General features: G+C 39.9%; 1 protein-coding gene across 20 annotated transcripts in view; it reads left to right on the top strand.

Annotated features, from left to right (window-relative positions):
* Nucleotides 1–615: 615 nt before the first annotated feature.
* The window catches only part of ep300b (EP300 lysine acetyltransferase b), a 39,624-nt gene continuing 18,057 nt past the window's right edge, over nt 616–22,182 (top strand). For 4 of the 20 annotated variants that reach the window (XM_079605654.1, XM_079605669.1, XM_079605670.1 and 1 more), the window contains exons 1-15: nt 622–2,610; nt 4,533–5,107; nt 8,506–8,667; nt 9,602–9,842; nt 9,942–10,055; nt 10,293–10,520; nt 13,879–13,987; nt 14,092–14,226; nt 14,638–14,755; nt 15,037–15,205; nt 17,705–17,803; nt 17,900–17,988; nt 18,802–18,954; nt 20,078–20,551; nt 21,900–22,121. In XM_079605654.1, the coding sequence (XP_079461780.1) occupies nt 2,517–2,610; nt 4,533–5,107; nt 8,506–8,667; nt 9,602–9,842; nt 9,942–10,055; nt 10,293–10,520; nt 13,879–13,987; nt 14,092–14,226; nt 14,638–14,755; nt 15,037–15,205; nt 17,705–17,803; nt 17,900–17,988; nt 18,802–18,954; nt 20,078–20,551; nt 21,900–22,121 (2,982 nt within the window). In that variant the 5' untranslated portion in view covers nt 622–2,516. Of the gene's footprint in view, nt 2,611–4,532; nt 5,108–8,505; nt 8,668–9,601; nt 9,843–9,941; nt 10,056–10,292; nt 10,521–13,878; nt 13,988–14,091; nt 14,227–14,637; nt 14,756–15,036; nt 15,206–17,704; nt 17,804–17,899; nt 17,989–18,801; nt 18,955–20,077; nt 20,552–21,899; nt 22,122–22,182 lie in introns of all 20 variants that reach the window. The other 16 variants (XM_079605668.1, XM_079605671.1, XM_079605656.1 and 13 more) reach the window with 12 other exon arrangements.

The raw sequence follows: 22,182 nt of genomic DNA on the forward strand, positions 1-22,182 counted from the left end.
CAAATGCTGTGTGAGTAAAAGCAACTCTAAGTTTTTTTAGCTGAACTGACTCTGAACACGATGATGCCAAAAAAAAAATGCTGGCTACATAGTCAGTTCCCTTAGATTTGAGACACAATCCTTAAACTGAGATGATTCATAATGTGGTCATGCCCAAAAAAAGTGGTCTAGTTTTTGAGCTTATAGCTGCTGACTATGAATTTACTTATGATGTCCAAAAAGGTTGGAAGCTTATGCGAAACAGCCTCTGATCTGAGACCACTCAGAAGGATATGACAGCCAAAAATGTCACTGCACGTTCTTGCCTCTTTCTCCACTGCACTTTATAAGGGCACTTGACCCCTGGGCTTCACTGTCCCTCCAGGTAGAAAGCCAAATCGAGTAATATTCTGCTAAACAAGTCACACTTTGGGCATCATTTCTATGAGTGACTCCACCATCTGATGATGATGATTATGATGCTGGACGCCGTCTTGCACCCGCCCAGAACAGTCGCAACTCCGAAACAGTACGGAAACAGCACTGTCCGGGAAATCCCGATCGCCATCTCCCCCTCCACCCCCCTTTACTAATGTTACCGCACCTCCAACCTTCCCTCCCCCCAGCCAGAGGAGTAGAAACAACAAGCCGCCATTTTGTTTGTGCGGAGAGAGTGAAGGAGGCAGGAGCGACCGAAAAAAAGCCACTCGAGCGCCGACCACTGCGACTCTGAGCGCCGCCGGCTCCGTCCTCGAGGATCCAAACCGGATCAAACACACAACCGGGTGGTTAGCGGAGGAAACGGAGCAAGATTAGATTCTCCAGTGTGAAAATAAAAAAGCAGACCGGATTTTCCTTTCTTTTTCTGTTCTTTTTTTTTTTTAAACGGAGCGGAGAGGCGGAAGAGGGCAATACATTTAAACGAAGGGAAGCTCGTCAGGGGAAAAAGGAAAATAACAGCGTCACGAAGTGGGAATATCTGCGAAATCACATCGCCGGTTGCTGGCGGACGACAGCGAAAGTGGGAAAAATTGCAGGAACTGTGCAAAAGAAGGGAGAAATTAAAAAGGGATGAACGCGCAGGGGGGTTCACAGCATCACAAAGCCTATGAAAGGGGTTTGAGGACCCCCAGATTTTGGGGGGTGCAGCTGGCAATATCACCCGGATCGGCAGATGCTTCTGACCCGAAATATTACTGAAGCCCACCTCGGTTCGGTTCATTCTATTTTCGACCCACCGCTGTTCCTCTCGCTCTTTCTTTAATGCTCCGCAAGGCTCTTCGTGCAGTGACAAATTATTCTTATTTGCTCGATGTGACTGACAGTTCATTGAAATGCACGCAAATGCATTGACCAACTTCACTTGATTCCCATTCTTTAGCTCGTGCTCAGCGAACTGCACAACTGCGAGACAACATCTTCTTGCACTTCAGGCGAACGACTTATTTGCATAGCCTACATGTTCTGTCCATTAGACAGCCACTTTTGAAATTATTTTTTCTTTGCATTTTGCATGCGAGAGCTGTGCGCAGTAGTGCAGGGTGGTCTCGTGGAGAGCAATGGTCAGAGATTTTCTGCAAACACTTTTAACTCGTGCAGTGGACACATTCACACAGAGGGCGCACGAGCCATATTCAGATGTGAATGCACAATAAATCATTTGACTTGTCATCACTTTGAGGTGTTTTTGCAAAATACTAAGACATGGACACTGACATATGCAAGTTGTTTGGAATCATCTGAAGTGATATAGCTTGTGCAAGCCATTTCAGTCCTTGGATGCACATTTCTCATGTTATTTATTCTGCAAAGAGTACTGTCTTGAAATGATGAAAGTAAACTTTTACATTCACATGATGGCTTAATTATATTCCTGTTTTCCAAGTATTTATTTGTTCTCTCTACCCATCTTAATTACTTGGGAGGAAATAAAGACATTGACGAAAGAGATTCATACATCCGTGTCAATTTTAAGGAGCTTGATGGACTTTAAATCTTCTAAGTAAAGTGATGCTGGCTGGGAATTGAACATGCTACAACGCAAAGAGAGACATAATTCTAAATCGTTGTGTTTGCTTATAAGCATTGCATGAAAGTCGCACCAGAGTGAGTTCGATATCTCGTACACAACGCCTTAAAAAAAACTCAACACTTCAGCTCGCCGCCGACAATGGCGGAAAAGACGGATGCAAGCAGCGAGGATAAATCTTGGGAAAATTGCTCCGCCGCCGAGGAGGCTACGTGAGTTTGCGGCGAGCTTGCATGACCGTCTGTTCCTCCCTTCACCTCCTCCATTCGGAAACATACTTTGAGGAACTAAAGACTAGTAAATCTTAAAAGGGAGCATTAAAGGTGGACTGAACATTGAATCATTGCATTGCATTGCATTGTATGCATGTATCGTCCCATGAAAGGGAAACGGGAATACGTCCGGAGCTCGTGAACGAGGAGATTTCATTCGCACATCGGCTCGCGACTGCACAGGAAGGGCTATACTACGCGGGATATATGCATTAACACTAAATTGGAGGAAAACTATGGCCGATAATGTGCTGGACCCCGGTCCGCCTTCAGCTAAGAGGCCTAAATTGTCTTCCCCGGCTCTGTCGGTCTCCGCGAGCGATGGAAACGGTAAATAATAATGTTCACGCGCTGCGGTGTGCGGCGAGTCTCGCGCCTGCACACTGTCGCTGTTCGCGTGCATGTATGAAAAAAAAGACACGCGACGTGTGTTTTAAGAGCGTTATTTTGTTGTATTTGTTTGTTTGCATCACCCCCGCTATTTAAATAACTTAGCTGCATTGCTAGCTGGCTAATTTGCTCAATGTTTTCATGTGAAGTTGATGAGGTGCGTTACAATACTGTTGTTGTGTATAGTAGGCAGTGTTTTTCCGGGTGTGCGTTACACAAACTTTTGGCTTTGTACGTCGTTGTGCGATGTCGGGAGACTTTGTTGGTGTCAAAGGTTTATAAGGCGATGCATTTTGAGCTTGTCAGGAAAAGGAAAACTCTAACGTTACATACACGCGTTATAAATCACGTCGCTTTACTGACACACGGTTGGGAACGAAGTCGAGATCTCTTCTTATCAAGTTGGTTTGCATTTAGCGAGTAGACAAACCAGTGTTTGCAAGTTTCTGTTCAACACTGAGCATTAGATGCTACCTCATCTAACTGGTTTTTCTATGTCTTAAACTAGCTTAAGGTGTTTTGCTGGTCTTCCTGTCTGTCCAGAAGAAAAGTGCCCAAGACCCTTCTAAGGCTAGCTAACCATCCTAGACTGGTTTTAAGCAGTTTTTCTCCTTACAGTAACAGCAGAGTTTAATGTCTAGATATCAAAGTCATATTGTCTTATTTGAACTGTAGTGATCCACCATAGTTTTTTTTTTTTTTTTAAATGGATGCTCTTATGCTTTTATATATGGAATACTATCAAATTAGATTAATTTGAATCAACACTTTATTTCTTGCAATATTGATTTAATTAAAAAATAAGTTTGGGGCTTTTGGGGTAAGTTGTGCCACTGTTTATGTTGTCATTTAGGCACTGAGAAATTAGATGTATGTAAAATGAATACTTAGAATTTTATCCCAGAGCTATTTTATTGACCACTACCCACAGGTTCCTCAAGGTACCCATAAACCAGCCATAAATAGGTTATTTTAATAATCTGAATATTTAAGTGAATTGAAACACTTTTCTTTCTTTTTTTTTCTTTTTTTTTTCTTTTTTTACTTTTCTCTTATACAGAAATATAAGGTGACATGACAAATTAAGCCTTTTAGATTAAGGGGGCAACATTTTACCCTACTCTTACCTATCCTATCCTTCAAAAGGGTTGTATGTAGATTTTAAAACAAAATGATAACATTAACAGAAATGTGTTTTTTTCTTTCTACTATAATGACTAATCTCAAAATTCAAATCCAAATATTGTCTAATGTGGAGACTGTGCTCAAAAGTTAGCTTGCTTGCTTGTATTTAGAGTATGTTGCATGTATTAGTTGTTGGTGTGTTGCTGTTATCAGGACTTGCCATTATGTAGGAAAAGGCCCCCATTTTGTCCCACCGCTTGTCCATTGTTATGCCATGCCATGTGTTTTTTATTAGTATGAACCATTAGGATAGGCACACACCGGCTCTACTACATACTGCTCTCCTGAGAGTCGATAATCTCAGCCTTTCTATCTCATCACGAGAGCTGCAATAATCTGTTCCAGTTTTCTAACTATCAGCTGAGATGCGTAAATTTCACTGGTCATTTTGTGTAAATTTCTTGCTTTATAGACTGATATACCGATATATTAAGCAGTCAGACTAACGGACCGATATCTGTGTTTATTGTCATTGTGTAGTATTACTTAAGATCATCAGATTCAATTCAGTCTGCAAAGTGACAACATGGGTAAAATATGATTTCTTTCGCTGTGGCTTTTGCTGGAAACGTCTCATATTTTTGGGCATACTATAATTATTCTCTAATGAATGTAATTATGAGTGATTTTTCTGTGAGCAACAACCTGATTAAAGTCTGTTTTTCTTTGTATTTCAGATTTCGGCTCTCTGTTTGACCTGGAGCATGACCTCCCAGATGAGCTCATTAACTCCTCCGACCTGGGCCTTCCTAACGGGATGGACCCCGGCCAGTTGCACACCAGTCTGGGAGGCGGAGGGATGTCGGGGCCTCTGGGCGGCTCGGGCCAGGACACTGCGGCCAAACACAAGCACCTGTCTGAGCTCCTCCGCCCTGGCGCCCCCTCATCCACCTCCACGGCCACTGGCAACCCGGGTAATGCGTCCTCCCTGGGGATGATGGGAAGTCTGGGTGTCGCCCAGGGACTCGGTGGCCCTCAACAGCAGCAGCCTGGCATGATGCCGCAGCCTGGCATGGTGGCGGGATTGAACCGGGGCATGATGGGCACCCAGAAAGGGAACGGACAGCCGCAGAGCATGATGGGAGGGCAGATGATGAATGGTGCACCCAGAATGAGCTACGTCAATGTGAACATGAATGCAGGCATGGCTGGTAACGGGAACATGCTGCCCGATTCTCTGCAGCAGCAGAACGCAGGACAGCAGATGGCACAGGCAGTGATGAGACCGCAGCAACCAGGAACAGTGAACAAGGTAACCTGTGAACAAATCAGCACGTCGATATAATAGTGTAATAGTGAGACAAGTGATTCTGTGCGCACAAAGTGGTTTAAAACTAACCTGAACTCATTACACTTCTATATGTCATGTTTCTGAATGAAACGACTATATATTTATATATTCTACACTAGCTTTCAAAAGTTTGGGGTCGGTAGAGTTTTTTTTTGTTGTTGAAATTAATCATTTCTATTCATCAAGTATTACATTAACATCTTTTTCAAATTAATTACATTGTAATTCTTTTGAACTTTCTAATCATCAAATATTTAAGTTAAATATTAAAGGATAATTCCGGTATTTAACACCTTGAGTCTATATTGTAGTTTGTTTTGGATGAACAAGAGTGGTGGACAACATTTTTTTGACAATGGTTCCTCTCTCGAGTTTTTGACTATAATAGAATTGGCCATGGACCCATTTAACATTGGAGTCAATGGGCATGTCCGAAAATGTCATTAAAACAGCCAATAATGTTCGTTTACAAAACTGTGCAACTCACCGAGTGATTAGTGGTGTTCGTTGATGTTCCAGAAACAAAAAGTGTTGCGAAATACAGTTTCTGTCGTGTTTTATTCGTCATTTTGTAAAATCCCATTGAATTCTGTTGAAGGACTGAGTGCTCGTTAATATAAATGCGCTACCGGAAACGGAAAGGGGGCTGTTTACATTTGGTCGATGTAGTCTTTTTGCTCACTTCCGTTTCTCATAAGGCTAGCGAGCAGAGCAACTGTGCTCCGGGAGAGTAAGCGAAATAAACAAACAAAACCTTCATTAATTGTTACTTGTAACATGGATTATGAAAAGTGGATTATGGAGGACCCACTCGATTTTGAGTGTCCCGCGAGACATAAACATCGGTTATCGCCATCAAGTGGTCGGGAGTGTGCTAACGCTTCAGATTCAAATATTGAGCGGAAGTTACACGGTTGTGAAGTGTCTGAAAAAATAGTTCCACTATAGCAAAATAAACGGATTGGAATCATATATATCACGATATATTGTTTATAATCAACGAACACCACTAACCACTCTGAGTTTAACAGTTTTGTAAACGAACATTATTGGCTGTTTTAATGACATTTTCGGACATGCCCATTGACTCCAATGTTAAATGGGTCCATGGCCAATTCTATTATAGTCAAAAACTCGAGAGAGGAACCATTGTCAAAAAAAACTAACAAACTAACATCTGTATCTTTGTTACAATCTCAATTATCTGTATCTGTTTTTGGGTAAAACTGTAAGTGTTTGGGCCGGGGTCTAAACCGGAAGTTCGTAAGATTACATGAGGAGTTTGTTTTAATTCTGTTCCCTTCATAGTTTTCATTTAACAAATATGCTTTTTTTATATATTTATATTTATATATTTTTATTACAAATGTACTTTTTCTTTAAATATTTTCTAATTAAAACAATTATTCTAAATGTTATATAAAAGGGGGAAAAAAAACATCCAGATGAACGTTGTGTACAGAGGTATGTCAAGACAATCATCCACAACCTCAAATAAGAGGATTCTATATAAAGTAGCTGATTAGAGAACATGGAAGTTGAAAGAACATATTCAGTGGTTGAAAAATTGCGAATCTGAACAAATTATAAAGAATACATAAATGCTTACTGGCTCTGGGAGAAAGTGAGACGAAGAAACATATCATGTATCACATCGTACAAGATTTAAAACATTTAAATAGACATATGAAATATCAAGTAGTAGAAAATGAAATGTGTGTGATTCAGTATCTTAGTTGATGTTACTCATGTCAAGCTCTTATTTTTTGAGAGACGCACAGAGATGACGGACGTGCTGTGCTCATTTCAGTAGTTTACACTCATTTGTGTATCGTATTGTACAAGGTTCAAAACATTTCAATTAAATAGTAGTAGTATTTTAATGTGTAATATTTCTGGCAGGCTCTGATTTCAGAGAGACTCACAGAGACAGCATTGCGCCGATTTGCGGTCATTGTGCTCATTTGATTTATGTATAATATCATGCTATGATACACTGGCTAAACTGTTAATCAGCAAACACGAGAAGTGTCTGCCGAATATCTTTCCTATTATTAGGTTCAATTCGTAATTTGTTTTGAAGCCATTATCTGTGCCTTTTTGAATAAGGTATTCGTTTTTGTGCACATCCATAGTTTCCACAAATGGCTGCTGAAAATTCAGCTTTTCCATCACAGACAGAAATCACATTTTAAAATATATTACAACAAAAACCAGTGGTTTATAATATTTATATAACAGTTGTTTAATAACAGTTTTTATATTACCGGTAGTACTTTCAACATTACTATTGTATTTTTGACCACACACACACACACACACACACACACACACACACACACACACACACACACACACACACACACACACTTGTTTCTACTTAAAATGTTGATAGATACTATTATTAAATAGAATAAAAATACAATATATTATTTAACAAAAAAAAAATATATATATATTATGCTTTTTTATTATTTTTTTAAATAAAGAAAGTACATTGAGAGCAAAAATGCAATGTGCTGATTCTGTCACACACCTATCAGTTCTCTGGAACTAGACTTTATGGTTTAGTTGCTTTGGAGGTGAAGTTAATATCAAAGGTTAAACAAAAAGAAAATCAGTACTTATGACTTTTAAAGGCCAAGTCTTCTTATTTTCAAACTTTATAACTTGAAGACTCTTGTAATGTTAACTCACTTGAAGACTCAAGTTTTAAAAACTAAATTCGACAATTTCTTGGTTTAATTGTCCGAATACTCAAATCTGATTAGTTATGTTCTTGTGACAGCACTGTATTCCCCTCCATTAAAAAAAACAACCCTTTGTTGTTGTTTTTTGTCCAGTAAGACTTACAAATAAGGTAGTGAAATAGACCAGAATGAATAAAGATCTTGTGGTGTTTCTTTGGTTTGGATAAGACATTCAGTGATGTGATCCTTGAACACATCTAAAACAGACCTCAGTTTGAAAAACCTTCTCTACTCCCTCATACGAGGAACTGCGCACCATTTTGTTGATTCACAGGCGATTGCACAACCTGGACTGCAGGAAATGGGCAGAAAAAAGAGGGAATGACATTTTCTTTTTTGTTTTGCTGGGTCCTTCTAGATTTGTTTATCAACTGTTTGAGGTTTGTTTTACGGAATTGATACCACAGTGTCATTATATGTATGAAGTGAGTAGATAATGTGAACATTAAACATGCTGAATGCATCTACTGATGTTCATTTTCTTGTTTAGCTGTTAACTCCTCATTGATGGTTGACGATTCTGCTTCTTTAATATAATTGAAACCTTTGCAACTGAAATACCAGCAAATTTTCACTCTTGATAAATCTTTTCCTCTTCATCTCTCTCAGATGGGAATGATGGCTGCTCCGGGCCCCTACGGCGGTTCGTATGGTCAGTGTGGAGGACAGTCCCTTGGGCCTCAGCTCCAAAACAAAGCGGGTCAACCCAACAGCATTAACCAGTTCAGCATGGACAAGAAACCTCAGCATGGACAGAATATGAGCAGCATGGTGAGAGACCTATAAAGAAAATGTCAAAGTTGAACCACATCCACACACACTCACTGACCCTCTCTGGGATTATTTCCTGCTCTAACCGCTAAGATTCTTCTGTTATCATGTCCCCTCAGACCTCAGGCTGTGGTTCATCCCACAGAACTCGTTGATCGATTATTTATGGGTAGTTACCAAATCTGCATGGCCAGATTTCTGAAGAATTGAAAGAATGTCATTTGCGAAATTCTACACAGTGCCAACCCCATTTCATTCTATCTATCTATCTATCTATCTATCTATCTATCTATCTATCTATCTATCTATCTATCTATCTATCTATCTATCTATCTATCTATCTATCTATCTATCTATCTATCTATCTATCTATCTATCTATCTATCTATCTATCTATCTATATCAAAACAAAAGGTGTCCATGTATCCATCTATCTATCTCGATCAAAACAAAAGGTGTCCATGTATCCATCTATCTATCTCGATCAAAACAAAAGGTGTCCATGTATCCATCTATCTATCTCGATCAAAACAAAAGGTGTCCATGTAAACGTAGATATTGATGATAACAAGAAATGTTTCTTGAACAGTAAATCAGCATATTTCTAGAAGATCAAGTGACTGAAGAAAAATTCAGCTTTGCTTTGACAGAAATAAATCAAATGTACGGTATTCAAATAGAAAAGTTATTTTAAATTGTAATAATATATCACATTATAACTGTTTTACTGTATTGTTTACCAAATAAATGCAGCCTTGATTAAGACATTACAAATCTTACCTTATATGTGCTGCCATCATTGCTAACGGACACTCCAGTCTTCTTTTTAAAAAAAAGAAACTAATTCCCTGATCCTTAAATCTGTAAATCACTCTGAAGCTGCAGGAACATGAAAACCTGACCCTTGAAACACCTTGTTTCCGTCTGTTTCTAGCAGAGCTCAGGTGTGGTGGGTGGAGTCTCGGGCCCAGGTGGGGTGGTAGCGCCCCCTGCAGCGGACCCGGAGAAGCGTAAACTCATTCAGCAGCAGTTGGTGCTGTTACTACATGCTCACAAGTGCCATCGCAGAGAGCAGGCCAACGGAGAGGTCCGCCAGTGCAATCTGCCCCACTGCAGAACCATGAAGAACGTCCTTAATCACATGACCCACTGTCAGGCCGGCAAATCCTGCCAGGGTGAGCGGAGCCAGCCATTCATAATCTTTTGTTCGTTCATCTTCCCCACTCATAAAAAAGATGACAGCACCTTACTTGCATGCTTGTGTTCCCTGACAGTGGCTCACTGCGCCTCCTCTAGGCAGATCATCTCTCACTGGAAGAACTGCACGCGGCACGACTGTCCTGTCTGCCTGCCGCTAAAGAGCGCTGGGGACAAAAGAAACCAGCAATGTGAGCTAATATGCACAAATGCAACTCATCCTCAAGTCATTATAAATCTGTATGTCTTTCTTACTTTTTTCAGGGGAAGACAAAGAAAATATTTGGAAGAATGTCCATACAGTGAAAGTCAATGGGGTCCAAAACAACACTGGATTCCATTGATTTAAAATATTGTTTAAAATATCTTCTAGTACGCAACATATTTAAAGGGTTTTTCGATCTCCCATCCTTCATCTTTCTCTCTAGCTCTGCTGGTAGGTGCTGGGATGGCCATGGGTGGTCCATTAGGTGGGTCATTACCTGGCGGCCAGCCTTCAACCCCAAACTTAAACCCATCCAGTCAGATTGACCCAAGCTCAATCGAAAGGGCATATGCTGCTCTCGGACTCACCTATCAGGGCAACCAGGCATCCAATCAGAACCAGCAGACCTCTGCAACTGCTCAACCCGGCATGAGGACGCTCAACAACATAGGTTAGAGTTTCCTTAACCTTTAGTATCTGTGCCTGTCCAAATATTGCTGTCCAAATGCTGTCTTGGCCACTTAAAGTCCCTGTAAAGGCAATTCTAAAAAACATTCTATGCACATTACCGTATAAATGTTAGAAATGTATTGCTAAAGCATATTACAAAGACTGTGAACTGTGAAGTACTGAATTGTGGAGTTAGACCGTTTTCACCATTGCTGTGTTCCGGATTTTTTGGGCGGGGGTTTGATGACGCACAGAAGCCCCTCAGCTCCTGGCCCGCCCCTACTTGATGATGCACTTGAGCCACTGACGCTGGCCCCTCCCCTAACAATATAGATATTTACATATATACATTCACATCAGTTAGCCGCTCAATCGCGAGTTACTCTCAGTAATATTAGTCACTAGAGCCTAGTTTGCTAGCCAGCTGTGCCTTTGTCCTTATTTAATGTCCTTATTAATTTTGTGAAGAGCCACCTTGATGGAGAGCTGAGGATCACCGCCAAAACCCGCCTCTTTAGTGATCATTTTACACGGGATAGTTTTATAAACTTAGTCGGAGACAACTGGGATACACTGATAATCCGCTGTTACTGTAGCCTGGGAAAACCCAGACCACTTCCAGCAAATTTAGATTTGCTCTGCAAGTGGGTCTGGCAAAGAGCCCATTGAAACCCATTTCCAATCCGCCGAAATCGCGGCACCAATCAGAAACGTTTTACACGATGACGACAGAGCAGAGACGGTGACGCAGATTTTGTACATTACAGAGATGGATGCCGCCGTGGAACATCACAACATCACTCGTTCGAATCAGCTATCGCGTCTGTTTCAAGCGATTTAAAATGGTCATTTTCGTTAGCACAAACAGAGAATTGCTGAGAGTCTCGAGATGTTTCTCCGTCGCTCTGCATACGTCATGTCATTCATCGCTCTGATTGGTTTTAGATCTTTCCGACGTCCGTTGGTGACGCCCCTGTGGAAATGAATTGTCTATGGAGCTTTGCCAGACCCTTACTCAGTTACAACTGAGAGGGTCTGGGTTTTCCCAGGCTACTGTTACTGGTGAATGTGGCCGAATCGACTATCTCTCGCCTTGGCCTTCATCCTCCCGTCGTGCCGACATCGGCAGTGTGTGGCGTGCCCACCAATGAGTGTAAGTTTCAGCGCAGCCAGCGGACACGCCCCCAGCGTTTGAGAGCAGAGACTACTGCTAATTTTTTCAAGATTTTGATAGCTTATTTTATGTACTTGCCGGCTTTTTTTCTCAATCAAATTTGCCTGGGTGGCTAATAACACATTTTTTCTGTGGTGTGACAAACTCAAACACATTTTGACTTTACAGGGACCTTAAGAGCATGTGTATGCGCCAAGTAAGAGCGCAAGGCCATCCCTTGTCTGAAAACCGCCAAAGTGCACTTAATGCACTCTAAATCCACACTATCACTGATACTGCTTCGGAGCAGTCTTTGAGGCTAAAGACCCGTTCACACCAAGGATGAAATCTATAAAGATAACAATAAAGATATGGTTCTAAAAATCGTTCACAATATTAAAGAATAGCAGAGTCTACACCACAACTATAACGATAACAAGCATTTAAAGCGGCAGACAAACACTAAACACGTTGTTGTTGTTGTTATTATTATCACTAAATAAAAATATACAAATTACTGTTTAAAAACAAATAAGAAATATTACTTTATTGTAAGATTTCAATGTAAAATAAAATTATTTATGGATAGGATAATATAATAATAATTTTATTTTACGTTACATTATTTTACAATTATTACAATACTAATATTTATGGCTGTCTTAATTTCTTCATTTTCAAACCATCAAAGCTCTTAATGCTTCTCTTTTAAGCGCTTCTCATTACAAGAATTATGAGATAGTCGGGGCATGTTGCGTTGCCAAATGCATTAAGCAGATGCAGAGATGGAGTTTGTGTGGAGCAGCATTTACTGTAAACCGAGCTGCTGCAAACTCCGGCAGATAATGAGATTCTCATGCTTATAAACGCACTGAAACATGCAAGCACATACATTTCATTAAATTGAAGCGTTTGCAATTTTTATAAAATCACATTAAAGGCTGATTTACTTCTGCGTCGGACCTACGCCGGAGCCTCTACGCTGTAGACAACGCGTTGGTTTTCGTTTATACTTCTGCGTCGTTGTCCGCGTTGACGCGCAATTACACATGCAGAGGGAGCGTGTGAAACCCGAGAGGGGTTCTAGCAGACCAATCACAGCGCTTGCGTCCGCGTAGAATTGACGCGTTGTTACATTTTTGGAGAGGTGCACGTCAGGGTACGCCGAAGGGTACGCACGCTGCACACAGCCTACGACGTGAGTTCAACGCAGAAGTATAATGAGGCCTTAAGCCATATCGTGATCTTAGTGTACATCCTTACTTACTGCAAAAAAAATATTTTCATACTCATTTTTTTTGGTCTTGTTTTCTAGTACAAGTATCTGATCATTCTTAAATCAAGATGCATATACTCCAGATATTAAGTCTTGTTTGCTGAACAAATATAAAAAAATGAAGGGTACAATATGTAAGATTTTTTGTAATAAAATATCCAAAAATCACTTGCACTGTGTGATACATTTCCTGCAGTTGTGTACTTATAATATCCCAAAAGTTCCCAAAGATTTTTAATTTCAGAGAAATTCTAATTTTAGATAATGGGTTGTCCCTGATCATTGTCGCCTGTCAATGATGTAATATCCGCGTTATCCCTGGTTTCCGCTCGTGCTGCCATAGTAACCATGGCGACAGATGTGGACAACAGCGTTACGTCTAGTGGTACGTAGACGTTTTCGAGACGGCGAGAGCTCCACGTCCGCGACTAGCTTCGACTTCTGTCGACCGCTGAAATCTGTTTCTCATTAGCAATCGCGCCCTGCTTTATACCACAGTCATGATAAAAACATCAATGTATTCACTCATCCATAAACATTATTAGATCCATCAGCATGACAGCAAGTCCCATGATTCTGCTTATAACTGCGTCATCAACCTAACGCCTTTGTTATTGTAAGAGGTTAGCGACCCCTAACGGCAAAAACAAAGACATATTTTAGGTTTAATGGGTTAGTTCACTCAATTTAAATTCTGTCAGTAAGTACTCTCCCTCATGTTGTTCCTAAGACGTTCGTTCATCTTCGAAACAGTAAGATATTTGTAATGAAATCTGAGAGCTTTCTGTCCCTCCATTGACAGCTACGCAACTACCACTTTCAAACCTCAATTTAATGAACTAACCCTTTAGGAAAAAGACACTTGTTTTCACTTTGAATTAAGGTTATTTAGCATGTTTTACCTATGATGTCTTATACGGTGTTCCCCAGCAGGTGGGAACTCAATGGGAGTGAACGGTGGAGCCGGGGCTCCGATGACGAACCAGCATTCGGGAATGCTGCCTGACGGCATGTTGCACAGGAACATGACGGCTCAGAGGTACTGGACATCACTGCGGTTCAGTGAACCGGCACCTGGTTTAAATTGGTTGGTCAATGAAAGTTTAACGTTGATGTTTGATGGTTTGTCTCTCTCTCTTGCAGTCTGATGAATGACGCCTCTGGTGTTGGTAACATGGGTTCTGTAGCGACGGCCATGCCCCCCTCTGCAGCAGGAATGAGGAAGAACTGGCATGAAGACATCACGCAGGATCTCCGGAATCACCTCGTACACAAGCTGTGAGTGATACACACACACACCAACTTAGACCAACTACTGTCATTTTATGCACCCATTATTAGAAATGGACGTCGAAAATGTTTATTAAAAATGATAATATTATGGTAATATTGTGAAATATTATTTACAATTTAAAATAACAGGTTCAATTTGTACATATTTTAAAATGTAATTTATTACTGCGATGATAAAGCTGAATTTTCAGCATCATTCCTCTAGTCTTCAGTGTCACATGATCCTTCAGAATCAGAAATCATTCTAATATGATGATTTGGTGCACACTCTCCATAAAATAATTTAAATCTATTAATCGCACACAACTGGAGAGTCACACATAAGGTGATGTTTAATTGCATGAGCTCGTTCTCAGTCATGTGTGTGTGTGTGTGTGTTTGTGTGTGTGTGAGTAGTGTGCAGGCTATCTTCCCCACTCCAGACCCTGCAGCACTGAAGGATCGGCGGATGGAAAATCTTGTAGCATATGCACGCAAAGTGGAGGGTGACATGTACGAATCTGCCAACAGCAGGGTAAGAAAACGCTTGCACGGTCTCACGTCTGTGGATTATATTTGGAGAATATCTGAATGAATTGACAGAATCACTTGTTTCTTCACTTTCTACCCATGACACAGATGTCACAGTTGGACAGAACACTGAAAAAAACAGCCTAACCAGGCACAAATACGTCCATAAAATGTTTCTGTTTTTGAAAAAGCGCACGAAAAATACTTGAAATGAACTGAATCAGTGTACATGTTTTAAGCCGAATTGTAAGAATGATTGTCTTCATGAATGTTTATCTGTTCCAGGCGGAGTATTACCACTTGTTGGCGGAGAAGATTTACAAGATTCAGAAGGAGCTGGAGGAGAAGAGGAGAACCCGACTGCAGAAGCAGGGTATGATGCCAGCTCAGCCTGGCATGCCCAACAGTGCTCTACCTCAAGCACCAGCTGGCATGAACCAGGCACAGCTGCCTAGTACGTACACATACACACCTGCATACAGGCATGTATGCTACTCGTCAAAATAAAAACTTGATGCATGAAACGGAAGTTGAGATTTCAAACCATGAAATCCCTTCCCTTTTGTGACGTCTATTTGAGTGAAACGGCTTCTCAAACAACAACTAAATTTTGTCCGTAGGGATTTGATTGGATGGTTGTGGTTTGCTATTGCTGTGATGTCATGCGAGTGACAGTTTGCCCCGCCCTCACGCCAGTAAACACGTCATCAGAGAAGAGAAGAGATGACTTTGCAAGAGGAACCGGAAGTCATTTTGATGAATTTACAAGTCTTTACTTTAAAAAAAAAAAATGAATCCGCACGTATAAATCGTTTATAATAAATACGTCAGTATTCCATAAAAGAACAAGAATTGTCCATTTTGATTTCAGGGTGACTTTAACATTTGAAAATTAAGACATAAATATCCGTATTGTAATTTTACAGCAGTACTATAAAAGAAAAAGAAAAAAATAAGATTGGAGTATTACAGTATTATTTTGTTTAATATATTATTTAATAATAATCACAATAAAATCCCAATTAATATTATTTTAAAATAATAAAATAATAATACATTTAATTTTTAGGCGCCTTTCAGACCACCCAAGGTCACCTTACAACAACAAAAATTAAAAGTAATTAAAAACAACTAGCAAAAAAAATGGTTATACTGAATTGTTTAAAAACAGTGGGAATGTGCTGAATGCAATCTCAAGTGGAGAGTTTTATTTTATTTTGAACTCTGCCCACTTTATGGTTTCTGAGAGTTTTGAGTTGGTTCTTGTAAAGTTAACCCATATCTAAACACCCCAAACAATATAAATATATCGTCCAGCTCTGAAAGGATCAAAAGCTCTGGCTCAAAAAAGTCTTCAGGTGTAAAGGCCCATTCAGACCAAGAACAATAACTGTAAAGGTAACTATATTAGCATCCACACCAACGCACGATATTGTTATTTCTTTTTATTATAAGCGCGTGCTGCAGTTTTGTTGTCTGTTGTTTTAAAAATCATTCTAAATGTAAAAGAATAGCAGAGTCCACAACTATAATGGCACAGAGAAACCATATCGTTGGAATCACTTTCATAACAATTTTTTTTTTGTGGATTCTGATTGGCTGTCAATGTTTTTATCGTTCATCAGCTGGAAAAAATCTTTCCACTGTAATCGTTACTCTGTGCCATTATAGTTGCGGTGTAGACTCTGGTATTCTTTTATATATTTAGAATGATTTCTAGAGCTATATCTTAATCGTTGACTTTATAGTTATCGTCGTTGGTGTGGAGGGGCCTTAATAAATAAATTCCCAACTTTTAGATTATTTTTATTTTCCTCTCACCAATAAAATCACCCAACTCATTCTAGATTTTATTATTTAGAAATGTAGCTATTAAAGGGGTCATGACATGGGTTTTTTTATTTTATTATTATGTTCCCTTAGGTGCAAATATAGTATTACTATAGTTTTTTTTACAAAAAACTTTTAAAATGTAGTGATTTATGACCTTTTCCCACCCTGTTTCTCATCCTCTGATTCAAACAGCCTGTTTTGGGGGGGTTTCCCCTTTAAGAGTTCAGTGTTAACGCCCACTGTTATGATTGGCTAACGTCAGTGCCTATGCATCAATTATTAACGCCCCCAGCCAGAACATTTGCGTATTCAGCGTATTTAAAAAGTAGTTTAAAGTTTTAAACACATTACTTACAGTTTGCGTCGTCGTTGTTGAGCCCAGAATAGTCGGCAAGGACTTATCTTTGAGCAACAGTTTTCTGGCAAAGCCAGCATCATTTTGGGATTTGTTCTCAAAACGGTCATCCTTCAAATGTATCTACAAACGCTTAAACTAACACTGCCGTGACTGAGACGTCCGCAAAAAATAAAGTGCATCCATTTTTCCCTGACGACTGGATCTTTCGCAGCGTATTCAAAGATGTTGTTTGTCCACAGCCAGGAACAGCACATCTGTGGCATCGTCATTTCCCTGTACACAGACCCACTCGCGCTGTCCGTCGACTGAACACTTGTGAGGCGCGCGGCGCGCGGGCGCGACAACGATACGAAATGAGCGTAGTTGCCTTGCGCTTAAAGCGTAACTGTCTTGTGCCTGGAGGCGGTCATATGCAAACGCTGGTACGTCACTTCGTACCGTGACGTCACTTCTTACCGTGGATCCAGAACGAGCTGTATTTAGAGCTTGATTAAATAAATGATTCGTTTATAATGGGGAGGACGTCTTAAGCTATGAAACTTGCAGGACGTTTTAATGTTACAAAGACCTCTTATATACCAAAAGATCAAGGGAAATTTGGTTTCTCATGTCATGACCCCTTTAAAGTCATCTAGTGAACATTCCTGTATTATTTCGCAGAAAAAGTAAATATCACATTGTTGCCGCCCGAGCACAATCGGATACTGATTTTTGTTATTTATTGCATTGAATGGTTGTAATGGATGTTCTGATCTCTCCTAGATGGTCCCCATTCAGATCCACCCTTAGTTCAAGCCACTGGACCCAATCCGATGGCCAACCGCATGCAGAATCCTGCTGGTATGGCGCACTCACTAAATGGTCTGTAGTTGAACAGTTCTTTTGAACATCCTTAAATAAATCCATATGTTTGTGTTTGTCTTTTTTTGTGACTTTCATTCTCGCTCACCCATGCAGGTATGAATCAGTTTGCCCAGGTGGGGATGCAGCAGCCAATGGGTCAAAGGGTAACGCCGCCCCTGCCGATGGGAACAAACCTCAATCAGGTAAACTCACTTGTGACCTGAAGGGGGATGACTGATTTAACTTTAAAGGAGAACTCCGGTCAATTTTAACATTGAGCTCAATTTTTTGTAAATTTCGAGTTCTGTCAATACAGAGAACAACGACAAAAATCGGTGTTGCCTACACCGTGTTATCCTATTTTTAAAATTTGCACCCTATTGACTTGAATGGGGCAAATTTTAAACCTGCTTTTATTTCTCTTATCATCCTTGATGTGTCATTACAAGTGCCCAGCCATGTTGAGCGATTCCTTCAGAGTGAACACGGTGAATCTGACTGCAGTAGATGTGAAAGATATTCATAAAAAGCACACAGACCTGTATTTAGTTCCTGTTTTTGGTCGAAGTCCACAGTAGTCGATTGTCGAGTTCACTTGCGTGATCATAGGTAACTAAACCTATGCGCGTGAACTCGACAATCGACTACTTTGGACTTCGACCGAAAACAGGATGTAAATACAGGTATTTGCGCTGGCTGAAATAACATCATTTTTATTCATATCTTTCACATCTACTGCAGTCAGATTCACCGTGTTCACTCTGAAGGAATCGCTCAACATGGCTGGGCACTTGTAATGACACATCAAGGATGATAAGAGAAATAAAAGCAGGTTTAAAATTTGCCCCATTCAAGTCAATAGGGTGCAAATTTTAAAAATAGGATAACACTGTGTAGGCAACACCGATTTTTGTCATTGTTCTCTGTATTGACAGAACTCCAAATTTACAAAAAATTGAGCTCAATGTTAAAATTGACCGGAGGGTTTATTTGGTGTCTTTATTGTGTATTTTTAGATGAGTATGCAGGCAACACCTCGAATGGCTCAACCCAATGTACCCCAGTTACAAAACCAGTACATGCAGAACCAGTTTCCAAGCACGGGTGCCGGACTGGGCCAGGGTGTGGGTGGCCTGAACCAACCTGCAGGGCAGGGAGCCATGCCACAGGTCAGCTATTAAAGCACATTCATATCATATTACTCAGGACAGTTTGATGTCTCTAATGCATATAATACTTTAATATTAATTAAAGTTTAATTTAATGTTACAAAAGATTTCTATTTCAAATAAATTATGTTCTTTTCAACTTTCTATTCATCAAAGAATGCTGAAAATCACAGTTTGCAAAAAAATTAAAGTTAAGCAGCTGTTTTCAATATTAAGAATATTTCACAATATTGCTTTTTTAATTTATTTTTACTGTATTTTTAATTAAATAAATGCAGCCTTGGTGAGCATAAGATAATTTTAGCAACTTCAGGCTGTTTATATAACATATTCAACATATTCGCTAAATTGATTGAAAATATTTAATGCAAAAACTGAAAAAATACTTTAAAAAAAATCTAGTTTAGAATTACAGCATGTTTTTTTTTTACTGATAGGTCTTCATGGCAGAAACTCAGTAATTTGTCCCTATTTATGTTTGTCCAGCTCAGCTCAGCTCAGAGCTGGACGATGACATCACTGTTTTCTCCAGAGCAGCTTTATATATATATATATATATATATATATATATATATCAATTAACTAAATTAATAACTTTTTTACAAAAAAAATTAATCATCAGTAGATCTGCTGTAAATCATAAACAAACTCTGTTGCATTTATTTTCCTGTTATCACTGTAAAGCTGCTTTTAAATCTGAATTGTAAAAAGCGCTTTATAAATAAAGGTGACCTATATTTATTTATATGTTACAATATACATGGTTATACACAAATACACAAACATTTTAATCTAAACAGTCTGTTACAGTAATTTCTATTATCACTGTAAAGCTGCTTTGAAACAATCCATACTGTTAAAAGCACTTTATAAATGAAGGTGACTTGACAATACATGAGGTGACCAAGTGAATTACTGAATCAGTTATTGAACAGATTCATTGTAACTGACAGTTTGAAAGAACTGATTAGAGATTGGTGAAATCAATCTGTGATCACTGCAGTGTTGATGATGTTATATCACCAAAAAACTGTCAGGAATATGTCGTAAATAATAAATGGATCGCCCAGCTCTTGATGTGTATTAACTCTGAATTTTGTTTGTTATCTTTTTCCTCTCTCAGAATCAGATGCCCACTCCTCCATCGCAGGCAGTCAGAAGTCCAGTAGCTCAAACTCAGTCTGCAGTCTCTGGCTCTGGAGCCGCTGTTGGCCCTCAGGGGCCTCCGTCCAACCTCCCCCCACCTGCTCCACAGCCTGGATTGCATGCGCACTGTCCTCCCTTACGCCAAAACTCCCCTTCTCCCGCACGCAGCCGCACCCCTACCCCTGCCCCGCACCAAACGCCCCCGCAGTTGCCGGGTAACCAGACCCCCCAGCCCCACACGCCCACGCCCCACACCCCCACTTCTTCAACCACTATGGCCCCACCTGCAATGCAGCTGCCCTCGATGACACAAGGGGTGGGCTCAGAAAAAGCCAGTCAGCTACAGCAGCAATCACATGGGGGCGGAGCCGCTGGAGGCCCCCAAAAAGGGCTAGCGTCATCTGTGCCTTCCCAGAACACCCAAGGGCTTTGTGCACACCCACGCACTCCTGTGAGTATCAATCGAGAATGTGTTTGTTTAGGGTGTTTTTGCTTGTATCTTCCCATCTTCTCACTTGTATGTCACTGAAGAGCCTCCATTTATCATTTTTGTTTGTATCTGCTATTAATTTAGGGCCCTATGATTTCCGCGATGCGGAAAATGCGGACAAAATTGTGCACCTGGAATTTGGCCAAATTTGGATGAATAGATCAAATATAGGGCTTTACAAAAATCGAATTGCGATATGGGTAGTGTTTGTGAATGTATAACCCTAAAAAGACTGCTATTGAAATATTTATTCTGTGTGTCTGTGTGAATGAATGGCGCAGTTTTGTCTGCTACACACTTACTCAAGCACTCGTGCCGCTCGTGGTGTTTTCAGCGTCTTGTCGTCTCGCTATATGTGGACAGTCCACTTAAACTTCATCTTCAGATACACAAAGAAACTCAAGTCTTCACTACAACTCCGCAAAACAAAGGTTCTTAAAATGTATTACTATTGTACAGTAGAATGTACTTCTCAAAGTAATAACAACAGTAATAAAACAGTTTATTGAAACATTAACTTTTAAATATCACAGAAATATCATGTCCATTATTTTATTTCAACTGTAAACCGTTGTTGTGCAAGATGTTGTTTGCAAAAATAAGAGGAATCGTTCAAATTTCATTTTATTACATTTTAAAAGATTAAGGCCTGTTCCTGTAAGCACAACTATAAAGTAGGGCTGTCAAGCGATTACATTTTTAATCGTATTAAGTACACAATGTGCCAATTAAATAATCCAATTAATCGCACATCAAATTTGGCTAAGAAATTACCCCCAAAAGATCATTTTAAAGTCATTATTGTGTTAAATGAGAAAAGGATCAAAGTTTACAAAAAGTGGTTTTAGAAAGAAATATTTTATTTTATTCAACAGAATTTATTACACAAATTTATAAGCTACAACAACCATGAGCGTGAGTAAATGTAAATAAACAGAATAAAACATTTTTGGCAAACTATCCCCAAAATATGAAATAATTTTTTTAAAGAAATGAATGACCGCAAACCCATTGGAGTTGTGAAGTGTGAAACCAGACCAACACTGCTGGAAGCTGTGGAACAATTGCTCTTAGATTAGATTTTGTTTGCTATTGGCTGTTCTCTTTTACTCGACTGATTTCTATTTGTTATAACATTTGTTTCTCTATTAGCTTCTAAGCTATTGTTGTTGTGTGTTTTTTTGTGTGTTTTTTTTGGGCTGTTCCTACTGACTTTTGTTTGCCATTGACTGTTCTCGGTTTCCTCCTGACTCGCTTCTTATTTTGGCTATTTGCTCTTACTCCTCCTTTGTTTTGTTCACACCCTCAGCTGTCTCAGAAGTCGTCTCTGACTGCAGACGGTCAGGCCTCAACTCCTGCATCGGTCAGCAGCGCTGACCCTAGCTCACAACTGACATCATCCGAGCCCACCGCCCCACTTGACCCCAAAACTGAGGTCAAGCAGGAAGAAGAGGATGAGAATGAGATGGAGGATAAGGCCTCAGGGAAAATGGCCGCCATGCAGACTGAGATTAAGATGGAGAAACCAGAGGTGAGCAGGAAAACACAATTACATCTAAAACAAAAATACACTTTTCATCTGTTAAATCCGA

This window comes from Phoxinus phoxinus (genome assembly GCF_949152265.1).
Source record: "Phoxinus phoxinus genome assembly, chromosome: 1".
Lineage (NCBI taxonomy): Eukaryota > Metazoa > Chordata > Actinopteri > Cypriniformes > Leuciscidae > Phoxinus > Phoxinus phoxinus.